Source organism: Lepidothrix coronata, unplaced genomic scaffold (genome assembly GCF_001604755.1).
Source record: "Lepidothrix coronata isolate B3197 unplaced genomic scaffold, Lepidothrix_coronata-1.0 Scaffold107, whole genome shotgun sequence".
NCBI lineage: Eukaryota > Metazoa > Chordata > Aves > Passeriformes > Pipridae > Lepidothrix > Lepidothrix coronata.
This window is the reverse complement of record NW_016690287.1, coordinates 4,137,504-4,157,081: the sequence shown is the minus strand read 5'-3', so window position 1 is coordinate 4,157,081 and position 19,578 is coordinate 4,137,504. Positions and strand designations below refer to the sequence as shown.

Here is a 19,578-nt window from a genome sequence, read left to right as displayed (position 1 = left end):
CTGACCCTAAAAGGCTGCAGGGCTTGAAAACTGTAACCTAGAGTTTCTTTTAAACCCCCTTTCTTTAGTTCTGCTTTTTTTTTTCCTGAACTTATTGAAAAAAACATCCATGTGGTTATTTTATTACTCTGTCTTTGACCTTGGTGCTAAACCCTTAGGGTGAAATCCTGGCCCTATTGAAGTTGATGGCAAAACTTCTATTGAATTTAGTGATTATGGTCTTTTTATTCAGCATCAGTTTCCATCACTTCCTTCAAAATGCACTTAACTATGCTGGATGAGAATGCAAAGAGTTAATAAAATCCATTTAAAGACACTCCTTCATAGCTATTATCTTTTATGTTGTTTTTCACCTTTATTAAATTATTCTTAATTAAAGTAGTTTTTTGTTTGTTTGTTTGTTTCCTTGCTTTTTTTCCTTTGCTGCTCTGGATTGCTGTTTTCCTCTGACTGAAAAACCAATAAATCCCAAGCACAACTGAAACTCCCACAGAATCCAGGAAGTCTGAGTATGCCAAGGAAGCATGACTATACCATAAATTTGTGGAACAGAATAAGAGATTTGGATCCTTTTGTTCTTCTCCTGCCTCCTTCTTTTACCCCTTACCTGTGAATATGAGAAGGTCTTTCCTTATGTGAACAGACTGTAGGAATATGACTGAAGAAAAACATGGATCTTCAGTGCTCCTTCCCAAAATCAGGGAACAAAATTACAGGCAAGGGCCAAAGAGTCTTGGTCACTGTTCTTCCTTTCCTCTAGACAAAAGTGCTCCAGCTGCTCAACCAAATAGTCTTTTCTGTTTAGCTTTCTTCCTGTACCCTTTTCTATCATGCTACAAATCAAAAAGCATCAACTGGAAGGATAGCCTTAAAAAACACCTAATACAAATAATCCTTCAGTCCTGGCAGCTGGAATCTAAGGCTTTTCTGTCTTTCTTACATCTTACATCTCTGTTCTAGCAAGTATTCTCAGAATCATAGAATGGTTTGGGTTGGAAGGGACCTGAAAGATCATCCCGTTCCAAACCCCTCTGCCATGGGCAGGGACACCTTCCACTATCCCAGGTTGCTCAGAGCCCCATCCAACCTGGCCTTGGGCATTTCCAGGGATGGGGCAGCCACAGCTTCTCTGGGCAACCTGTGCCAGGGCCTCACAATCCTCACAGGGAAGAATGTCTTCCTAATATCCAATCTAAACCTTCTCTCTGTCAGTTTGAAGCCATTTTGCCTTGTCCTGTCACTCCAGGACTTGGAAATAGTCTCTCTCCATCTTCCTTGTGGGCTCCCTTCAAGTCCTGAAAGGCCACAATTAGATCAGCCCAGAGCCTTCTCTTTTCCAGGCTGAACAATCCCAACTCTCTCAGCCTTTCCTCACAGCAGAGCTGCTCCATCCCTCTGATCATCTTGGTGTCCCTCTCCAAATCTGGTTCCTGGAGACTGTCACAGGTGATCTGCTTTTGCAGTACCCAAGGACATTTGTTAATTGAGAGTCTTGAGAAATTCCTAACTGGACCCACAGTTCCAATCTTTCTGACAAGCTCTGGTAGAGATGCACTGTGAGGACTGCACAGCCACCAAAGACACAAAGGCTTGTGCCCACAAAGTCCTATTTCAACCTGCCCTCCAGATGTCCTGCCTCTCCAGCCTCTATATGTTGCACTGGGTCTCACTCCACAAATTTCTCATTTTTCCCAAGTCATCATCGTGTCTAGATCCCCAAATCCTGATACTCCTTCTTACTGTATAAACAGAGCAACAGTATAGTCATCTCTCTGATTTTTTTTAAAAAAGGCTTCATTTAAGTGCACCATGTGCTTAGAAGCCCAACCAGGATCACTTGAGGTTTGACTCCTCTCTTCTCTTCCTCTTTTTTTTTTTTTCTCAGAAGCTTGAGGGAATCTTTTCCTCAGGTGTGGGGCTGTAGTGATTTTATGCTCTCTTCAGATGTTGGTTAACTTGCATAATGCAATACCTGTTGGTTATATTGGGAATTGCAAACAGCATAATTAAACCCTGTTCCTGCCTCTTATCTAACTCAATAGTTTGCTCCCAATCCTTTGTGAGAATCTGCAACATCATTTTTAACTGCTGTAGACACAGCCTGACAAAAACCTGTTCACTTTCTTTCCCTCTGGTCCCACGTCAATTCTTCTTCCATGCTGTTCAGTCTCCTTAAGAATGCACCTTGCTTTTTGATATTCACTGGCAAAAGGACCAGAAATAATGGCTATTCTGCAGCTCTACCATTTTCTCTGCTTGCCCAAATTCACATGGAGTCATGAAAGTTTACTGCATGTGCCTCTTCAGCACAAAGCTTCCCAGAAGCTCATCCTGAATGGGCAAACCTACCTCTCCCACACTGCCTGGCATGCAGAAATCAGAAGCTAAAATAATCTTTTGTCTGTCGACCTTGTTTAAAAATGTTGATCTGAGTAATTAAAAACCAGGTTTCACACAAGTGCATTTAAAAAGTGTACTCAGTTTTAAATCACAATCACATGTATGGCTATAGGGTTCTGCAAAACTCATTTTCGTGGCCCTATTGCTGTATAGCTGGAGAATAACACTCTGGAAATCCCTGATCTTTGTTCCTCTAACTTTCTGACACATTTCTGTTTGGTCTCAAACTTCACATGCTTGGATATGACACAAAGGTATATTTTTTTTTCTGTGGAAAATTTGGAATAATTAGTTTGGCTTGCTTTCAGTCAGTTGATATTTTAAAAAAATGTCATAAAAGAAGCATACAGACACTCTTCAAAGCTGAGCTCCAAATGGTTAAAAATGCAGCTCCTCTTGCCTGGCTTACAGATAGCCAGATGAAAAATTAAAAATTATCCTGAGTGACTGAGTCCTGGATTTAGTGCATTCCCAAATAAACATTAAAAACAACAGCTATTGCTTTAGTTACTGAGTTCTCCTGGGAGGTTTGGGTGTGCAATAAACTCCAAACTCCACGTCTCAGTTCTGTGGGGCTCTAACCAGATCACACATGCACAGACTTCACATCTAAACACACCCAAATTTTATCTCAGCTGCTGCACTGTGACAATGAGAGGATCTTCAGTGTCATCTGCCCGCAGAAGTGTGAGGGACATTTATAGTTTGGATTTTTTTATTGGAACAGAAATCAGCACTGTCTTGAACTTTGTGTCCGCTGTCCTCTGAGAGTCCCTCGCATTAGGAAATTAATTGGGGTATATTGGAAGAGCATCCTGGGAATTCTTTGCTGGTTTTAAATCCTGCCCCAGTCTCCTACGTTCTGAATACTAGCATCACATCTGTCACAGACGAGTTCCCTTGGCTGCCATAAAAGCAGAGGGGGAGAAAGGGAATTTTAGTGTATTGAAATGGCTGAGTTTGCACCATGTAGGAGGTAAATGTCTTTGTAGGGATTCACCTAATTCCCTCTTGTGAAACATTTGAAATCTTCCCCTAGCCTTTTATTAAAACTGTGTAATCTGAGTGTTCTGCGTACCAAAATTCTTTGGTTAGCCCCAGCATTGCCAAAATACTGAGGATGTTACCATTGGACTTGTGAGCTACATCTTCATTGCACCTGAAACAAAGAATGGGGTTGACCTGTTGATTTTTGAAGCTTTGTGATCCTGGGACTGACAGAGCCTGAGGCAATGCAGGTCTGTTTTAAGAGAGTCTGTTAATCCCCATTCCCTCCACCCTGGTGATGAAATCGGGTCCTGTAAACACTGGTCAGTGTAGAAATCCCTCAGCCACTCATTTCCAGGCTGCTACAGAGCCTTGTGCAATGTGGTGACACAGTGATCCTGTGTGCCTGAGTGTAAATTCAGGAATAAAGCAAAAAACCCACCCAGCAAAGCCTTTATAGTGTTTGCCAGCTTGCCTTGCCCTGATACTTAAATCAGGGTCTGAGAAAGGCAGTTCTGCTTCACTGGAGGCACAGAGGAAAACCCCTTCCCCCATATATTCCCTTCTCCAGGCCACACACCTACAGTTCAAAGGGTTTATCACAAGCTGTGGGAGAAGAGTTTGTGGGAGAGTCCTGCTTAGACTACTGGCAAGACATCACTGGAATTAATCTGGATTCTCACTCATATGGCACATATGTGAAGAACTATAAAATAGTGTCGTATGTTTTTGTGAAAGATAAATATCATCTGCAAAAGAAAGTATAAATCTTGCTATTTTATGCTAATTCAACTGTGTTTCACCTCCTTGATTTTGAACAAATACTTCATTCTACTGTGTTTTTCCACGGGAATTTCTTGATGTGTAAAATAGTGTGATGCTGTTGATGCATGTGCATTTGAAATGTCATCCCTGGGGGGTACATTTGGAGTACTTTACTCTTCTTTTAGAAATGGTTTTGCTTTACTCTCATGTCTTTGTCAGTGTCATGAAATTTGTATCCCCATTTTAGTGGGACAGTGATTGATACCACTATTTGTGCTATCAGTATGTTCTTGCACCCTCTTTATTTGGAAATATCATGGAATCACAGAATAGTTTGGCTTGGGAAGGACTTTAAAGATCACCTTATCATGGGCAGGGACACCTTCCACTAGCCCAGGTTGCTCAGGGCTCCATCCAACCTGGCCTTGAACACTTCCAGGGAGAGGGCATCCACAACTTCTCTGGGCAAACTATGCATGTCTGGTAATTTTTTACCTTATTAGTATATTATACTGGCAGTTCCCAATTTCATGGTGAGAGAAAAGTGCACTTATGGTTGATATGTAGCATGAAGCTGTCACATAATCTTTTTACATTTTGTTAAAGGAGAGGTTCTCAGTGTGTTGTTCTTGAGAATATTACTTATTACTAACATTATTTAGGTCCAAGGTGCTTGAACTTCAGGAAGATCCCCATTGAATATCCATCTAGAGAGAAAAAAAAAATATTAAAAAGTACTGGATCCAAGTCCAGCAGCCTGTCATCTGTCACTAAGCAGCATCAAAACTTCACAGGGTGTTGTAAACTCATCCTATTGTGCACCAAAGCAACATGACATGAATTTTGTGTTGCTGCACAGAGACTTGAGCCAAATCTTGAGGGGGGAAAAAAGGTGAAAAAAGATTTGATTCAATCTGAACTTTTGTTCCTCAGGAAGCTAAAGAAGCTCTTTAGGAAGCTGAAGGATGAAAGAACTGAGCCAAAAGAAGTGGACACTAACCAAGCAAAGGACCCTCAGCAATGGCACCTCGACTATATCTTAGAACCTTTCACCGGACTGACTCCGGAATACATGGAAATGAGTAAGTTTCCTGAATTCCCTTTTCCTGTCTGCAATAACCATAGCTTTACATAGGACCAATCACCATAGATCACATGACTCTATATCATAAGTTGTTATGATAAAGAGGGAAAAAAACCCAAGCGCTTGTAGTTTGCAGAAATTACATGCAAGACAGCAGGGGTGTGAGAGTACCACAGTACCAACACAGCAATAATCATGAATCCTAGTGTCTGTTGCTACTTATGCTGCCAGAGTCCAGTGTTCCCAGCTGAGAAAAGTGCACAGAAACCACTTGGCCACAGAATCAAGATATGGCTGGAAGGGATCCCCGGAGATCATTTAGTCCAACCCCTCCTTCAAGCAGGGTCAGCTAGAGCAGGTTGCTCAGGGTTTTGTCCCGACGTCCAGTTGGGTTTTTAATATTTCCAGGGATGGAGACTCTACAATCTCTCTGTGCAACCTGTTGTACCATTTGATCACCTTCACACGAAAAAGAAAAAAAAAGAAAAAAAGAGGTTTTTTAAATGTTTAAAATGCATTCCCTAAATTTCCATTTGTGCCCAGTGCCTCTTGTCCTCTCATTGGGCACCCTTGAGAAGATTGTAGCTCTGTCTTCTTCAACCCACCGCATTGGTAAGATTTCCTGAGTCTTCTTTTCCTGTGGTACAACAACCCCAGTGCTCTCAGGTTCCCCTTGTACCTCAGGTCCTCCAGTCCCTTAATCACATTAGTGGGTCTCCACTGGATACTCTGCAGCATGTCCATGTCCTTCTACTGGGGAGCACAGAGCTGGAAAGAATACTTCAGGTGTGCTCACAGTAGTGCTGAGTAGAGGGGAAAGATCCTTCTCTTGACCCTTCTCAAACACCTCCAGAGATGGGGACTCCACCACTCCACTCCCTGGGCAGCCCCTTCCAATGCCTGACCACCCTGTTGGTGAAGAAATTCTTCCTGATGTCCGACCTGAACCTCCCCTGGCACAGCTTGAGGCCATTTCCTCTTGTCCTGTTGCCTGGAGGAGGCCGACCCCCACCTGGCTACAGCCTCCATTCAGGGAGTTGCAGAGAGCAATAAGGTCCCCACTGAGCCTCCTTTTCTCCAGGATAAAGACCCCCAGCTCCTTCAGGCAGTCTTCACAGGACTTACTCTGTCAACCCTTCCCTATCTCCGTTCCCTTCTCTGGACACACTTCCAGCCCCTCAATGTCATTCCATCAGCGAGGGGCCTCGAACTGGACCCAGGATTTGAGATGTGGCCTCACCAGTGCCCAGTACAGGGGGACAATCCCTGCCCTGGTCCTGCTGCCACACTATTGCTGATCCAAGCCAGGTGCCATTGGCCTCTTGCCCCCCTGGGCACACCTGGGCTCATGTCCAGCTGCTGTCACCAGCACCCCCAGGGCCTTTTCCACTGGATGTTGAGTTTGCCACACTTTTTAAGGAAATCTAGGATGCACTTGGGAATTATTTCTCAGTCTGCCACCTTTCATAGCTGTACACCCTCTAGTTTCTTAAATGATATATGTTATTCCTCTGCATGCATCACCCTGCTGGAGTGGCTGATGTCACTGGTGGAGTGCACTGCCAGCATTCAGTCACGTGTCAAACCTGTGCGAAGTAGGAGCAACTCTATTAAATAGTATTCTAATTTTGTAAAGCTGGTGCCTCTCCTGTGCATATCATCTATGTGTTCATATATACTTCTGTTTTTCACAATTGATCAAACAGCTACTAAGTTATTTGAGATGCAGCGTCACAGTGTTTTCTGCATTCTGGAAGACAAGAGTCAAGAAAGAAACTTGAAAGCACTGAGTTTGTTCAAATAAAATATCATCAATAATTCATTTTCTTTCCAGCATGTTTGGCATTGTGTCACTGTCCTCAGTAGTTATAATTTGGAAGTCTGGTTCCTTTGGCATCTTGATTATTCTTTGTTCAAGTAAAAATGTTGTGCTGATACCTATGAAACTATGTTTGAAATTCTGAGTACAGTAGCTGGCTGTATAAAGGGATATGGAGAGAAACCCAACAACTAATTAGGTAGCAGTTCAAAGTAACAGCGAATTATACAATAATTCTGCTCTGTAAGGAATCCTCTGTTGCCTCCTCTCAGCTTTCACTGAATTTGTTTGATCACATTCACCTTCTTACATCCACTTACACTCTTCCACTGCTCCAGCAAGTGCAGGTCAAAAAGTGGGATAAAGGTTCCACTACAGATAAATTATCCAAGGAAAAATATCAAGCATCTGATAGAGAATTCCAAACTGAAATACATACATGCCTTTTTTCCTCATTCTGACTTGTGCTTGTTATAAACTCCAAGGAATATCTCTATGACTCAACAGAACCCAGGAGGACAGGGTTGCAAATAATCACCAAATAACTCAGACTTAAAGCCTTGGGACACAATCCAACTTCAGGAAAACAAACCTGTGAGGAAGCAGCACATAGGGATGCTCTAGAGTATTAAAGGGGTTGCTTCTTCACACCAGATGCAAACTAAAATTCCAGTGTACCCCTCAGCCCTGTAGCTGCCTCATGAGTAGGAACCTGCAGAGGCAGGGAAGGAGAAAGGGGGAATGGTATAGGTGGGGGAAGTGGAAAGAGAGGAATAATCCAGGCAAACCCAGACTTTAGGGCATAAAAGAATTCAGGAAGAACCAGAGCTTGTCAATGGGCATGGTATCTAAAACCAGACATCTGTGAAATATTGCTTGTGACAATTCCTGTTTTAATAAACCACTATTCTCAAACATCTGGAAGAGAATTCATTTTGTGGCAAAAAAATTAAATACCATGTATAGTTTATCTCTCTCTCTAGAAATAGTTATATAAGTTTACAGGTATAACTTGCAATCTAATTATAAATGCATATATGAAAATTTATAGAATGGTAGATTTATGTAAGTCTATAAATAAGAAAGGGTATACAAGGTATTTTATATGATGGCAGATTTGAATATCTCTTATGGATATTCAAATATCTAATGGATATGTTTACAGATCCAAACCTGTGGATCTGTAGTGTCGTAAAGAAGCCCTCACCTCCCATCATCTCCCTCTGAATTGTTTCAACTCAGCTTAGAATCAGGCTCTGTGCTGCAGCTTCTACTACTTCATCCCCCTCTGCACATGATGATAATTTTTTTAAAGATTGTCCTTTAGGATTGGGTTTTTTTTGCATGCATTAATTCAGCCAGAGGTGATTTTTCCTGCTGTAAACTTTAGGCAAGCTTCTTTGCAATTTTTGAAATTAAACAATGGTGAAAAAATACATCTTCCCTTGTAAGAATTTTAATATTTTTGCTCCCATTGCATTTGAGATGATGCCATTACCCTGATTCAAGATGTCTGTGTTTGACATCACCCTTGATTTATTCATAAGGACACTACTTGGGTGCAAAGTTCTGCCTTGCTGGAATAACAGTAACACTGGTATGATGTTTGTCAACATTGCTTTGATTTGGTATCAGCAGTCTTGATTCTGCTGTGGGAAAAGTGATGCTCAGCTGCTTCGAGTTTGAACATAATTTCACTAATGTCAGATTTGTTTTATGAGTTCATTTAAGGCCACCTACTCAGAAAAGAAGCAGGTCAGTAGTCAGTCCTGCAAAGAAGACATGCTACAGTGGGGTTTTGACAGTGTGTTTTGACTCCAGACTACCTCTTGGAGCTCCCATGTTTAGCCATTTGTTATGCTGTCCCTTAGGGAACTGGCCTTTTTTAAGCTTTAGAAACAAGTTCTAGAAATTGAGAAAATAATTCAAATCATGGCCACTGAACTGAGTAGGGTAATGTGGTTTAGAAAAGAAATGTAGACATATCACCATAATCTGTGAAGGTTTTAGGGTGCCTGCTCCAGGGAAGTGATCACAGCCCCACCCTGACAGAGCTCAAGAAGTGTTTGGACAACACTCTCAGGCACATGGTGGAATTGTTGGGGTGTTCTCTGCAGGGCCAGGAGATGGACTCAATCCTCGTGGGTCTCTTCCAACCCAGAATATTCTCTGATTCTAAGATTTTAACTTCTAGTACAGGGCCTAAGCTACTGATGTTATAAATCACTGGACACTAAGCCTGTAATTTAGACTAGTCCCTTGTGCCCAGATCATAAACAAGGCTGAGTACCTCATCCTGCAGTCATCAGGGATAATTAGACAGATGCCCTGAAAATGAATGGATTCATTACTAATCTAAACATTTGTTTACAGCAGGGGGATGAGCTCCCCAAGTGGAGAAGTGCCATTGCCAGCTCTGTGGCATTCCAGACAAATGTGCAACGGATGAAACCCAAGCTGCGCCTCCCCAGCCCCGACTGCTGCCCCGGGTCCACATCCCTGCTCTCAGCTGTCAGGCTCACTGTGCTGGGACTCAGACCACCCACGCTGGCAGGAAGCACTTTGTGCAGCTCAGCACTGAACCTGTCAGCTGGGGTTGTTCTGAAGGGCATCGAGCTGCAGGAGGCAGTTAAACAGCTTATTTACCTATTTTTGTAATTCTGATTGGGGGGCAATGGGGAAGCGAAACAATGCAGCAAGTGCAGAGGAAGCATTTTTTTCTCCCCGCACTGAATTGCTTAAAAAGGCAGAATGACTGGAATGTAAGAAGTATGATATTAAGAAGAGAGGAATCTGGCTGCTGTTTCAGAACTTCTGTCTTAATTTTCACACTGATTTACTCAGGCAAGCTCCCACTGGCATTAGTGGTTATCTGCTCAACCAACAATGAAGCAGCTGAACAAGGAACTGCAGACTGGGTTTGCCTTTGGGTTTTCCCATACAGATGATGATGGGGTTTCGTGAAGAAACAGGCACAGCCAGATTATGTATCCATGTGCGAGTATTCCCTACATTCGGGTTTAGGATACTCCTACTTTTAAGAGTGGGTGACATTTTTAAGATTACACAGAAAGCCTCTAACCAAGCTAAGACTCTTGACTTCAGGTCTGCTGTGCACTAGGCTGGATCCTAATCACAGGCTGTCCTTGCCTTTGTATCCATATATCCAGTCTCTCCTACTGAATTCTATCAAAAGGGTGGACATGCCCCCTTTCTGATGGAAACCTGGACTCTGGCCCACTCCTCATGGCAAACCATATATTCTCTTGGCAGTTTGTTATGAAGCAAATTAACCCTATTAAGGCACCACCTCTCTGAGGGATAGGGCCTGGAGCAATCTCAGGATGTGTTTTGCAGTGTGATAAGCCACAGGTAAAGGAGTTATTGATGATAACTATCCCACTTAAATTTTGGAATGGCCATTTCTTTCCATTGCTTTCTTTTTTTTTCTGTTTTCTTATTCTAAGAAGCCTGAAGCCTTGGAGAGGCTTCCTCTTCTTCCACCTGCTGCCCTTGTTTATGTCTAGGTAGGTTAGTAGAAATAGTGAGATTTACTGGTTATGTTTTAATCTCCTTTATTTTCATATTGGGAAATGTTGTTCTGCCTTTGTTTAGTGGAGTTTGGTTCTGCAAAATGTTAGTCCCTCTAGTCCATGCCAGCAAGACCACGAGCACCAGTGAAACAAGAGACAGTATGAAGGCTGATGGCAATGTAGAGCTGGTGCCTCTGATCATGACTGATCTGTTAATACTAAGCATGAGGAATCACAAACATAAAAGATAGAGAAGCTGGAAAGAGAAGAACAATCCAGGTTTCTTTCACTCAGGCTACAGCCATCTCTGTCTTAGAGCTGCCCTGTGTTCAAGTGTCCTGGTAAGTTTTCAGATCACGTGTTCTACAAGGCCTTCTGGAGTTGCTCAGCTCTGTCAATGTTAATATTATCTTCTGTCAGACTAGGATTTTTAACATCAGTTAAAATTGATTGGATCAGTTGCTTGGTGAACTTGTTCCTCAGGATTCCCACTTCCAGCCGTCCCCAAGCCAACTCCTCTAACACCAGAGCCCAAAGCAAAAGGGTCTGTCTGTGGGAAGCTTTCTTATTATTTACACTGGATGTCATGGGAAGGAGAAATGATAGTTTCTACTGGCTTGTTGGCTTCATATCCATCCTCCTTATCCACAAACCCATGAGCCTGCAGAGAACTCTTTGCCCCAGGAAAATACTCCCAGAGAAGTACAGCTACTTGTAATTTTGTCTCTTTTAGACAGGAAAGGCGACATGTTGAGCCCGTGGGCTAACAACTACTGACACTACGATGTTTTCTCATTCCAGTTGTGGGCAACCACATTTGAAGAAACAGATGGACCCAGCCTATTATTATGTGGCTCCCTGGTTGGTGTCACTGCCACAAATTGGACTGAGAGAATTGGGGTGGTTTATTCTGGAGAAGACTCTGGGGGGATTTTACAACAGCCTTCCAGTAATTAGAGGGGACCGAAAAGAAAGATGGGGAACAGACTTTTTAGCAGGGCCTGTTGAGAGTGAAAAAGAGGTAATGGTTTTAAACTAAAAGAGTGTGGATTTAGATTACGTATTAGACAGAAGTTTTTTACAATGAGGGTGGTAAAACACTGGTACATGTTGCCCAAAGAGGTGGTGGATGCCCCATCCCTGGAAACATTCGAGGTCAGGCTGACCTGGGCTCTGAGCAACATGACCTGCTGAATATCCCCTCTCATCACAGAAGATTTGCACCAGATGACCTTTAAAGGTCCCTTCCAGCCCAAACTGCTCCATGATTCCGTGATTATTTTTTAGAGTAAAAGTCATATATAAATCTAAGAAAAGAGAAAACTTAAGAAGGTGAAACCCAAAGCCTACGAGTCAGGCAGACTTCTGTTGACTTCAGTGGCGTTTTTCAGATCTCAGTAGTGTGAGAGGAAGAGGCCAACACCTTACCATAGCAAATAAACTCTTAAGTTTTCCTTCAGGGAAAGCTTTTGTGGATCATTTCTTCAGTGAGCTGAACTTTGAATCTGATTTCAGTCAGCAGATTGTGCTGAACTCTTTCGTTGAACAGGTCTTGGCTGTCAGTAGCAAGTCTGCACAAAGTTTTGATTTGCACAGTGAAATGCCTGATGACTGTTTGTTTTGATATTACTAACTGATACATAGCTGTATTTTTTAGCAGTCACTCTTCAGGAGAGGCACTCTTAAAATTCCTGAGTGATCAGAAAATTTTGCTCAAGTAATCCTGAAACATAAATAGCCAGTGTCAGCATGTGTCAAATTTGTCATTAGCAATTCCTATTTCTAAAACTGTGCAATGACTTTTGACCCAGCCCAACACCCCGTGAGTTCCCAAGGCAGGCAGCATGTACAGCAATTTCCTGGTCCACAGGGTAGCAAGTTTGCAACTTGTAACTAGCCTGCAGTGATAGGAGTTGGCAAGAAATTGATGTTTAGAGTAGCAATAAATATCACTAATGAAACAAATTTTATGAAATTGGCTCCAAAAGCAGCTAAACGATGCACATGGATGTCTCAAATTTATACCACTCATAGTTTCTTGAGAAGAAACTGATATCAGCAATGATTTTTAGATTATTTCATTAGATCTTTCCTTTTCTAGTCAGACCCCTTTAGGATTCCAGGCTTCATGTGGCAATTAATTAAAAACATTTTTCCTCGAAGAGAAATCATAATAAAGGGTTTTGTCATCCAACTTCTGTAAAAAAACAATGGCAAAACTCCCTTTTGAATTCTAAGAAGAAAATGGTCAGATCCAATGTCTGTAGCTTCTGACTGTCATAAGGATTAATCTGAGAGATTTGGAAGAATTTCCCCTAAAGCAGGAAAAGCCATCAAAAAGGCAATGTGTGAGGCAGCAAAAGAAAAAAAAATCGCTGAAGAGAAACCTGCATTTTTCTATAATCTCTATAATGAGAATGGTTTTGAAAATTACCAACTCAGGCTGTTATGTGTAGGCTTGTTGCATACATTTACTACACCTTTTCCTTAAATTTTTCAGCCAGGCTTGGCCATATTGAAGTTTCATCTGTATATAAGAAGTTTCTTCTTAGAACTTGGAAAATTCCTTAGCACAGGAGTGATCCTTTTGTTGTTTACTTCCAGCAACAGATGATCCCATGACAGATATTATTGATACAGAAGTAACAAAGAAAGCAACACCGTCACAAAAAATTACCTTTTCTTAAGTTAGGTTTTGATGTTAAAGGTGCTGGGATTGCTCACACTAGATCCTAGGGTTACTCACACTCCTCAGTGTGTAAATCTTGTAGAACCTGGCTGATATTCACCAAGGAAGGTTTTGTGCTGGGGACTGATTCTGCATCCCCTACACAACTAGCACTCTCCAGATCCATAATTTAAAAACCTTGATTTCTGCTCTTAATCAGACTTTGGATGCCAGAGTTAGAGGGACAGAGTGTGCTGCCGTTGTTGGGCTTGGGTTCTGTTCAGGCCCTGCACAGAGGAAGAGCTTCTGGGCAGAGTGGACTTCTGGGAAGGGCTGTGGTCTGAGAGACTTCTTTTGATGCTGTTTGTATTTTATAGCTTTTGTCTCAGGGCCCAAGCCTGGATGAGATGTTGTAGATGTGGCATCAGGTGTTGAGAACCTCGTGGACTGGCTCTGAGCCCTTGGCCTCTTTCCTGCTTAAGTCAGAGAAGGCACCAATAATATGTGGTTTGGGCTTTTAGTCTCATCAGAGATAGACTCTGTGTCACTGACAGCACATTTAGTGTCCTGCTTTGGCATTATTTCCTGTGTCCTTGACTTCCCCCTATACACAGCCTTCAAACATTTTGTTCACCAGCTTGTGCCATGAGGTTGGGTGATGTCCCCCTCTGTTTTCTCCAGGCTGGACTGCTAGGGAAATAGAAAACCTACGGAACAGGCTGGATATCCAGAGGTCCAGCTCCTGGGTCTCTTTAGCCTTTTCCCTGAACAGAAACACTAAAAGAGCTTTGTATGGAGACCTTGTGGCACAAAAGTGAATGTAAAAAGGGTATTTCCAGGTTGCCATCAGGTTCTCCAGCCAAAAAAAAGGATGTTTTTGTGTCAACTGTCCTTGGTGGAACAGTGTTTGTGAGTACCCTAAATGTATTGTATACGTTCCAACTGTGATTGGACAGGCATCCACAGAACTCCAGGGATTCTTCTCTTTTTAATCCATTCAGATTTGCTTCTAGAAACACTGATCACACTCAACATGTACCTATAAATTGCCAAGGTGTTCAAAGACTGCTCGTTTTAAATGCTTGTTTGATAGCTTTCTAAACAAGACCATCTGAATTATGGTGTGCTTTGTTTTGGTTTTGGGATTTTGAGTTTGCTTTTTGGGCTTCAGCTTTTTTTTTTTTTTTTTTTTGGTTTTGCCTGTTTTTTGCATCATTTACACTTTCATAAAAGGGAGTCTAGAAGGTTGAAGAGATTTCAAGGTGACCACACAAACACATCTGGCGTAGCATTTTCTATGAAGACATATTTGCACAATTATCCAGAAGTCCTTTGCATACCTTCAACATTTTTTCATGAACTTGAATAAAAATTAAACTGCATTTTCCCAGGCAGTGAATAAAGGGCCTGTGAGCAACATCAAAGCAAATGTGTGTGTGGTTTATTCTTAAATCATTACAAATACATTGATTTTTTTTTTTAACAGAATCCTCCCTGCTCTATTCCTGCTAAATTCACTTAAAACCAAATAAAGCATATTTTGGTGCTATGTATTTTTCTCAGCATTTCACAGTTTTTGGAGACATTAACATGTGGTTTTATTTCCTTGTTAATTCCTTTTCCTGACTCTGAACATAAAATATTCAGGAAAGTATGATTTCAAGGATAGGATGTTTGTATGCTTTTAAAAAGCTCCATCTTAGCGTATGTTAGGATATATCGTTTATTGCACAGCAAAACAATAATAATATATTATATATAAATAACATATAATATATAAATATACAAATATAAAACGCACAAAACAATAACAAATATACAGAGATAATAGTTTATTGTGCAAATATGTTGTCTCTTAGAAGAGAAAAGGAGGAATATCAGAAGACCTGCACACAAAAAAGATTCATAGAGAGAAGATCCTGGAGAAAACTGTTTCAATAGTAGGTTGTGACAACAGTGCTGAAGGAAATTATTTTAAAGTAAAATGTTGTGCTATTTATACCTCTATTTTCACAAAAACTCTGCAACAGATTCCTTCCACAGTGGAGAGAGGACTTATACAAAACTTGTGCTTGCCAAAAAAGAAGCCACAGTAAATATGGCCTCACAGCCCAACCCTTTTTCTATACCACTATTTTTATAATTCTGAAATGTAGATCACAGTAAGATTTATTAGTTTAATCTTAGTGGGATCACTGCCTCTGCATTCAAGCAGCACAGATTTTGGTCCCTTTCTTTTTCTTCTACTTCTCATTAGTTTGCTGGAGTAATAAACCTTTCTCACTTCTCTGAAGTATTACTTTAAGCAAGGAAGGGATCCAGCCTCGTGAGTAGCTTTCGCTGCTGATGCCTCCTGTCTTCCATGGAAGACACAAACTTTTAGGCAATTTGTTAATTCCCCACCCCCCTCAGAGAAATAAGTAACGAGTCAACTGCCTTTCAGATTCTCTTTGTACCCAGTAGAGATTCATCCAGATGAGACTGTTTCTGAAGTGACACTGAAGGAGGCAGGAATTAAGAATACTATGCCCACCCAAAATCTGAAGAAGGTTGGTTGGTGGAACAGGATTTTCTACCAGACTACTCCAAGCATCTCAAGAGGACTGAGACTTGCCAGAAAAACGTAGTTGTGTCAGCATTGTGCTTTTGCAGGGTGACGTTGGTTCCTTACCTGCTTACTGGAGAATTCGTCTGCATGAAAACTCCTAATGCAACGCTGGGAACAGGAGGACACAAAAATGTGCCATCCACTGCAAAGTGAGAGGGTTTCCTTTGGGTGGGTGGGTGGGTTGTTTTTTTCCCCTTTGTGGAAGAAGACAGGGTTAATTAGTTGTGTATCTGTTCTAGCAAGCATAAAGAACTCAGGAGGAATGTACTTCCTTGCTTGTTCTTTAGGACCAGTGAACTATCACTTCCTTTCCTACGAGGAATATATACGTGTAATATTCATTTGTTAAGATTGAAAGAGGAAGATTTGTAAACTGGGAGGATATCAGTGACATAAGGAGGGATGGAAGTGCTATTCAACACCACAGACTCATTGCTTCCACAGAAATACTTATTCTGTTCGTACTTTTGACAGATTGCCACTAAATTTTTCAAAGAAAACTGGAAAGAAATAGTGGCACCTTGTAGGTTTTTTCCTCTTGTTTGATTGTGCATAATTTTTCTTGCAGGCTAAAGGTGGGGAAGAACGGCACAGTCTGAATCGGTTAATTATGTATAAATGCAGAAGAATGCACGCTGAACCCTTTGTCCTTTATTAAATTTAGTATTTCCTTTGGCTTGTGCTTATGCTAGTGACTTGAAGCGTTATTAGATACATTCCTGAAGCACAGTGACAAACCTTTCTCTCTTTTGTAACCTTGCTTTGTGATATTTATCTCTGGGCCCAAACCGGGAAGCGGAATTTCATGGGCCTCGTGAGGCACAAGGCTCATCAACAATTTGCTGTCAGCTGCTCCCTTCAGAAGCTATCAAAAATATTTCTTTTCCAGTTATCCAGTTTGGCTTTGTCACGCTCTTTGTTGCCTCCTTCCCTCTGGCACCTCTCTTTGCTCTCCTGAACAACGTCATAGAAGTCCGTCTTGATGCAAAGAAGTTTGTTACTGAACTGAGGAGGCCAGACACAGTGAGAGCAAAAGATATAGGTAAGCAATGAAAAAGCTTTGCAGTGAAGATAATGCAAAAAGTGCAATTAAAAAAAAAAAAAAAAAAGAAGAAGAAGAAAAATTATAGTAAATCCATTAACAAGTTCTGTTTTTCATTTACAGGAATTTGGTATGACATTTTGAGTGGCATTGGAAAGCTTTCAGTTATCATTAATGTAAGTATTTGGTTATACTAGTTTCTAATCGTGGTCTTTGGAGCTTATATTGTCCCTTCAACATAATTTAAAAGTGAAGTCTAGTTTTCTCTATTTGCCAAGAAAATAAGTCGGACTTGATGGTCTCAGAGGTCTTTTCCAACCTAGTTGATTCTGTGATTCTGTGACATCTAAATTATCCAGTTCATTCTTGTTGAATTGCAAAACATGATTTAATTACAAATTACCATTCCCTCATCCCATTCTCTCTATTCTCACGTTATGTAGATCAGGAAGACTAATCCATATAAGAACAACCAGTGAAGGGGAGGTAAAGCAGGCAACACTCCACATAATAAATAAAGATCTACTTCCCATTCATACCCACAGCTTTTTCTGTTACTCTGCCAGTGTAACTATTGGTATGAAGAAAAAAAATGTAAATATTACATCTTGGATTCTAGGACCAGGAAAAAAAAAATCTTAGTGGGAAAATACATTCTTTTAAAGAACAAAAACAATTACTTCAATATAATGTGTGTCTGGTATACAGATATATTATGTTTATTGTTCTATATGTATTCCTTAAGTAAAATTTTCCTGATATGTCTTATGATAAAAAAGACTCATGCCCTAGGAGTTTAATTGTAGTACTAACTAGTGGGTTTTTAACCCACAGATCATAAACTTACAGAATTATTTAGGCTGCAAAAGACCTTTAAGATCATGAAATCCAGCCATAAAATATCAAAGACATCAAAGCCCTTTAGAAAATCAGAGGATTTTCACTACTGAAGGGATATTATGATGTCAGGCACAAGTTGCAGTTGTCTAGCACTGCTCTGTGCTGGATGAGCAAAACTCTACAGCCTTTTGTTTTTATCTGAATACACTTTGCAGATTTATTATCCTTGGTTATTTTCTGTATCAAAAAAACTCTGAAAATATTTATTTACTGAGGATTCCTTTAAAATATCAGTAAGATGTTTTTCTTGACGGAAAAATATACATGTTCATACCCATTTGAAAAAAATATTGAACACCCAGTTATGTCTCTGCATCTGAATAATATTGATACAGGAAATTATTATTTAGAAAAATTTAATTTTAAATAATCATAGGATCACAGAATGGTCTGGGTTGGAAGGGACCTTAAAGATTATCTCATTTCAACTCCTCTGCCACGGGCAGGGACACCTTTCACCAGACCAGGTTGCTCCAAGCCCTGACCAACTTGGCCTTTAACTCTTCCAGGGATGGGGCAGCCACAGCTTCTCTGGGCAACCTGTGCCAGGGCCTCACCACCCTCACAGGGAAGGATTTTTTCTAATATCTGATCTAAATCTACTCTCTGTTAGTTTGAAGCCATTGCCCCTTGTCCTGTCACTCCAGGCCCTTGTAACAAGTCCCTCTCCAGCTCTCTTGGAGCCCTTTCAGGCACTGGAAGGGACTCTAAGGTCTCCCTGGACCCTTCTCTTCTCGAGGCTGAACAACTCCACTTCTCTCAGCCTTTCCTCATAGGAGAGGTGCTCCATCCCTCTGATCATCTTCATGGCCTCCTCTGGACCTGCTCCCACAGGAGTAAGTCCAGAGGACAAATCAAAGGAATTCTTATTGGTATGATCTAGATACTTCTGTGTCTGGTTGACTTCACAATTACTGGGATACCAGTTTTATGAGAGTTTTATACCAGCATGATACCCACCCATGTCAGATGTGTAAATCCTGATGCAGAGGGGAAAATGGAGGATGAATACTTTACTCTGAACAGGTTTGTCTCAGATAACACTGTGTAACTACACCAAAATATGCTCCAAATTATACTAACTAGCTATTATGTCTTGTTGCAGGTTTGGTTTTTTTTAAACTAGTAGTAAACCTCCTAATGGCTTTAGAGATGGAAAGAATTGGAGAAATGGAGAGTACATTAATTGCTTTTGCTGCTCTATGCTGTAAGAAATACTGCACTTTCCTAACTTAGCCTTCCCCTGGAGAGACAGAGCAGGTTCCTTTGCTTTTATGTATGCAAATATTCTGTACCAGTCTATTCTCACTTCATCACCACTCCAAATTTACTTGCACATGAAAATAATTAACCTGGAACATGTCATTCATAGATTCATGATGCTGTTGTTTGGTTGGGTGTTTTTTTGTCTCCCAGGCTTTTGTAATTGCTGTCACATCCGATTTCATTCCACGCCTTATGTACCAATATGCATACAGTCAGAATGGAACCATGCATGGCTTCATCAATCACACGCTCTCCTACTTCAATGTCAGTCATCTCAAGGCTGGGACACAGCCAGCAAACTCCCTGTTTGCACAGGATGTTTTATTCTGCAGGTAAAGTATCTCTTTTCAAAGTGGGAACTGACAATATTCAATTATACAGCCACATATTCAGTAATATTCATGAGCCTTTGTACAGATGGTTTTAAAAGTACAGCTTTTGGAGTATTCCCACTGTGTTAGAAGGTTCTTAAAAGGGTTTTTCCCGTGCAAAAGGCAAAATAGGCA

At 41.0% G+C, this 19,578-nt stretch overlaps 1 protein-coding gene across 3 annotated transcripts in view; it reads left to right on the top strand.

Annotated features, from left to right (window-relative positions):
- ANO2 (anoctamin 2) overlaps positions 1-19,578 on the top strand; it is a 124,563-nt gene that overhangs the window by 97,127 nt on the left and 7,858 nt on the right. For all 3 annotated transcript variants that reach the window (XM_017823923.1, XM_017823924.1, XM_017823922.1), the window contains exons 17-20: positions 5,086-5,234; positions 16,754-16,906; positions 17,030-17,082; positions 19,223-19,404. In XM_017823923.1, the coding sequence (XP_017679412.1) occupies positions 5,086-5,234; positions 16,754-16,906; positions 17,030-17,082; positions 19,223-19,404 (537 nt within the window). The remainder of the gene's footprint in view (positions 1-5,085; positions 5,235-16,753; positions 16,907-17,029; positions 17,083-19,222; positions 19,405-19,578) is intronic.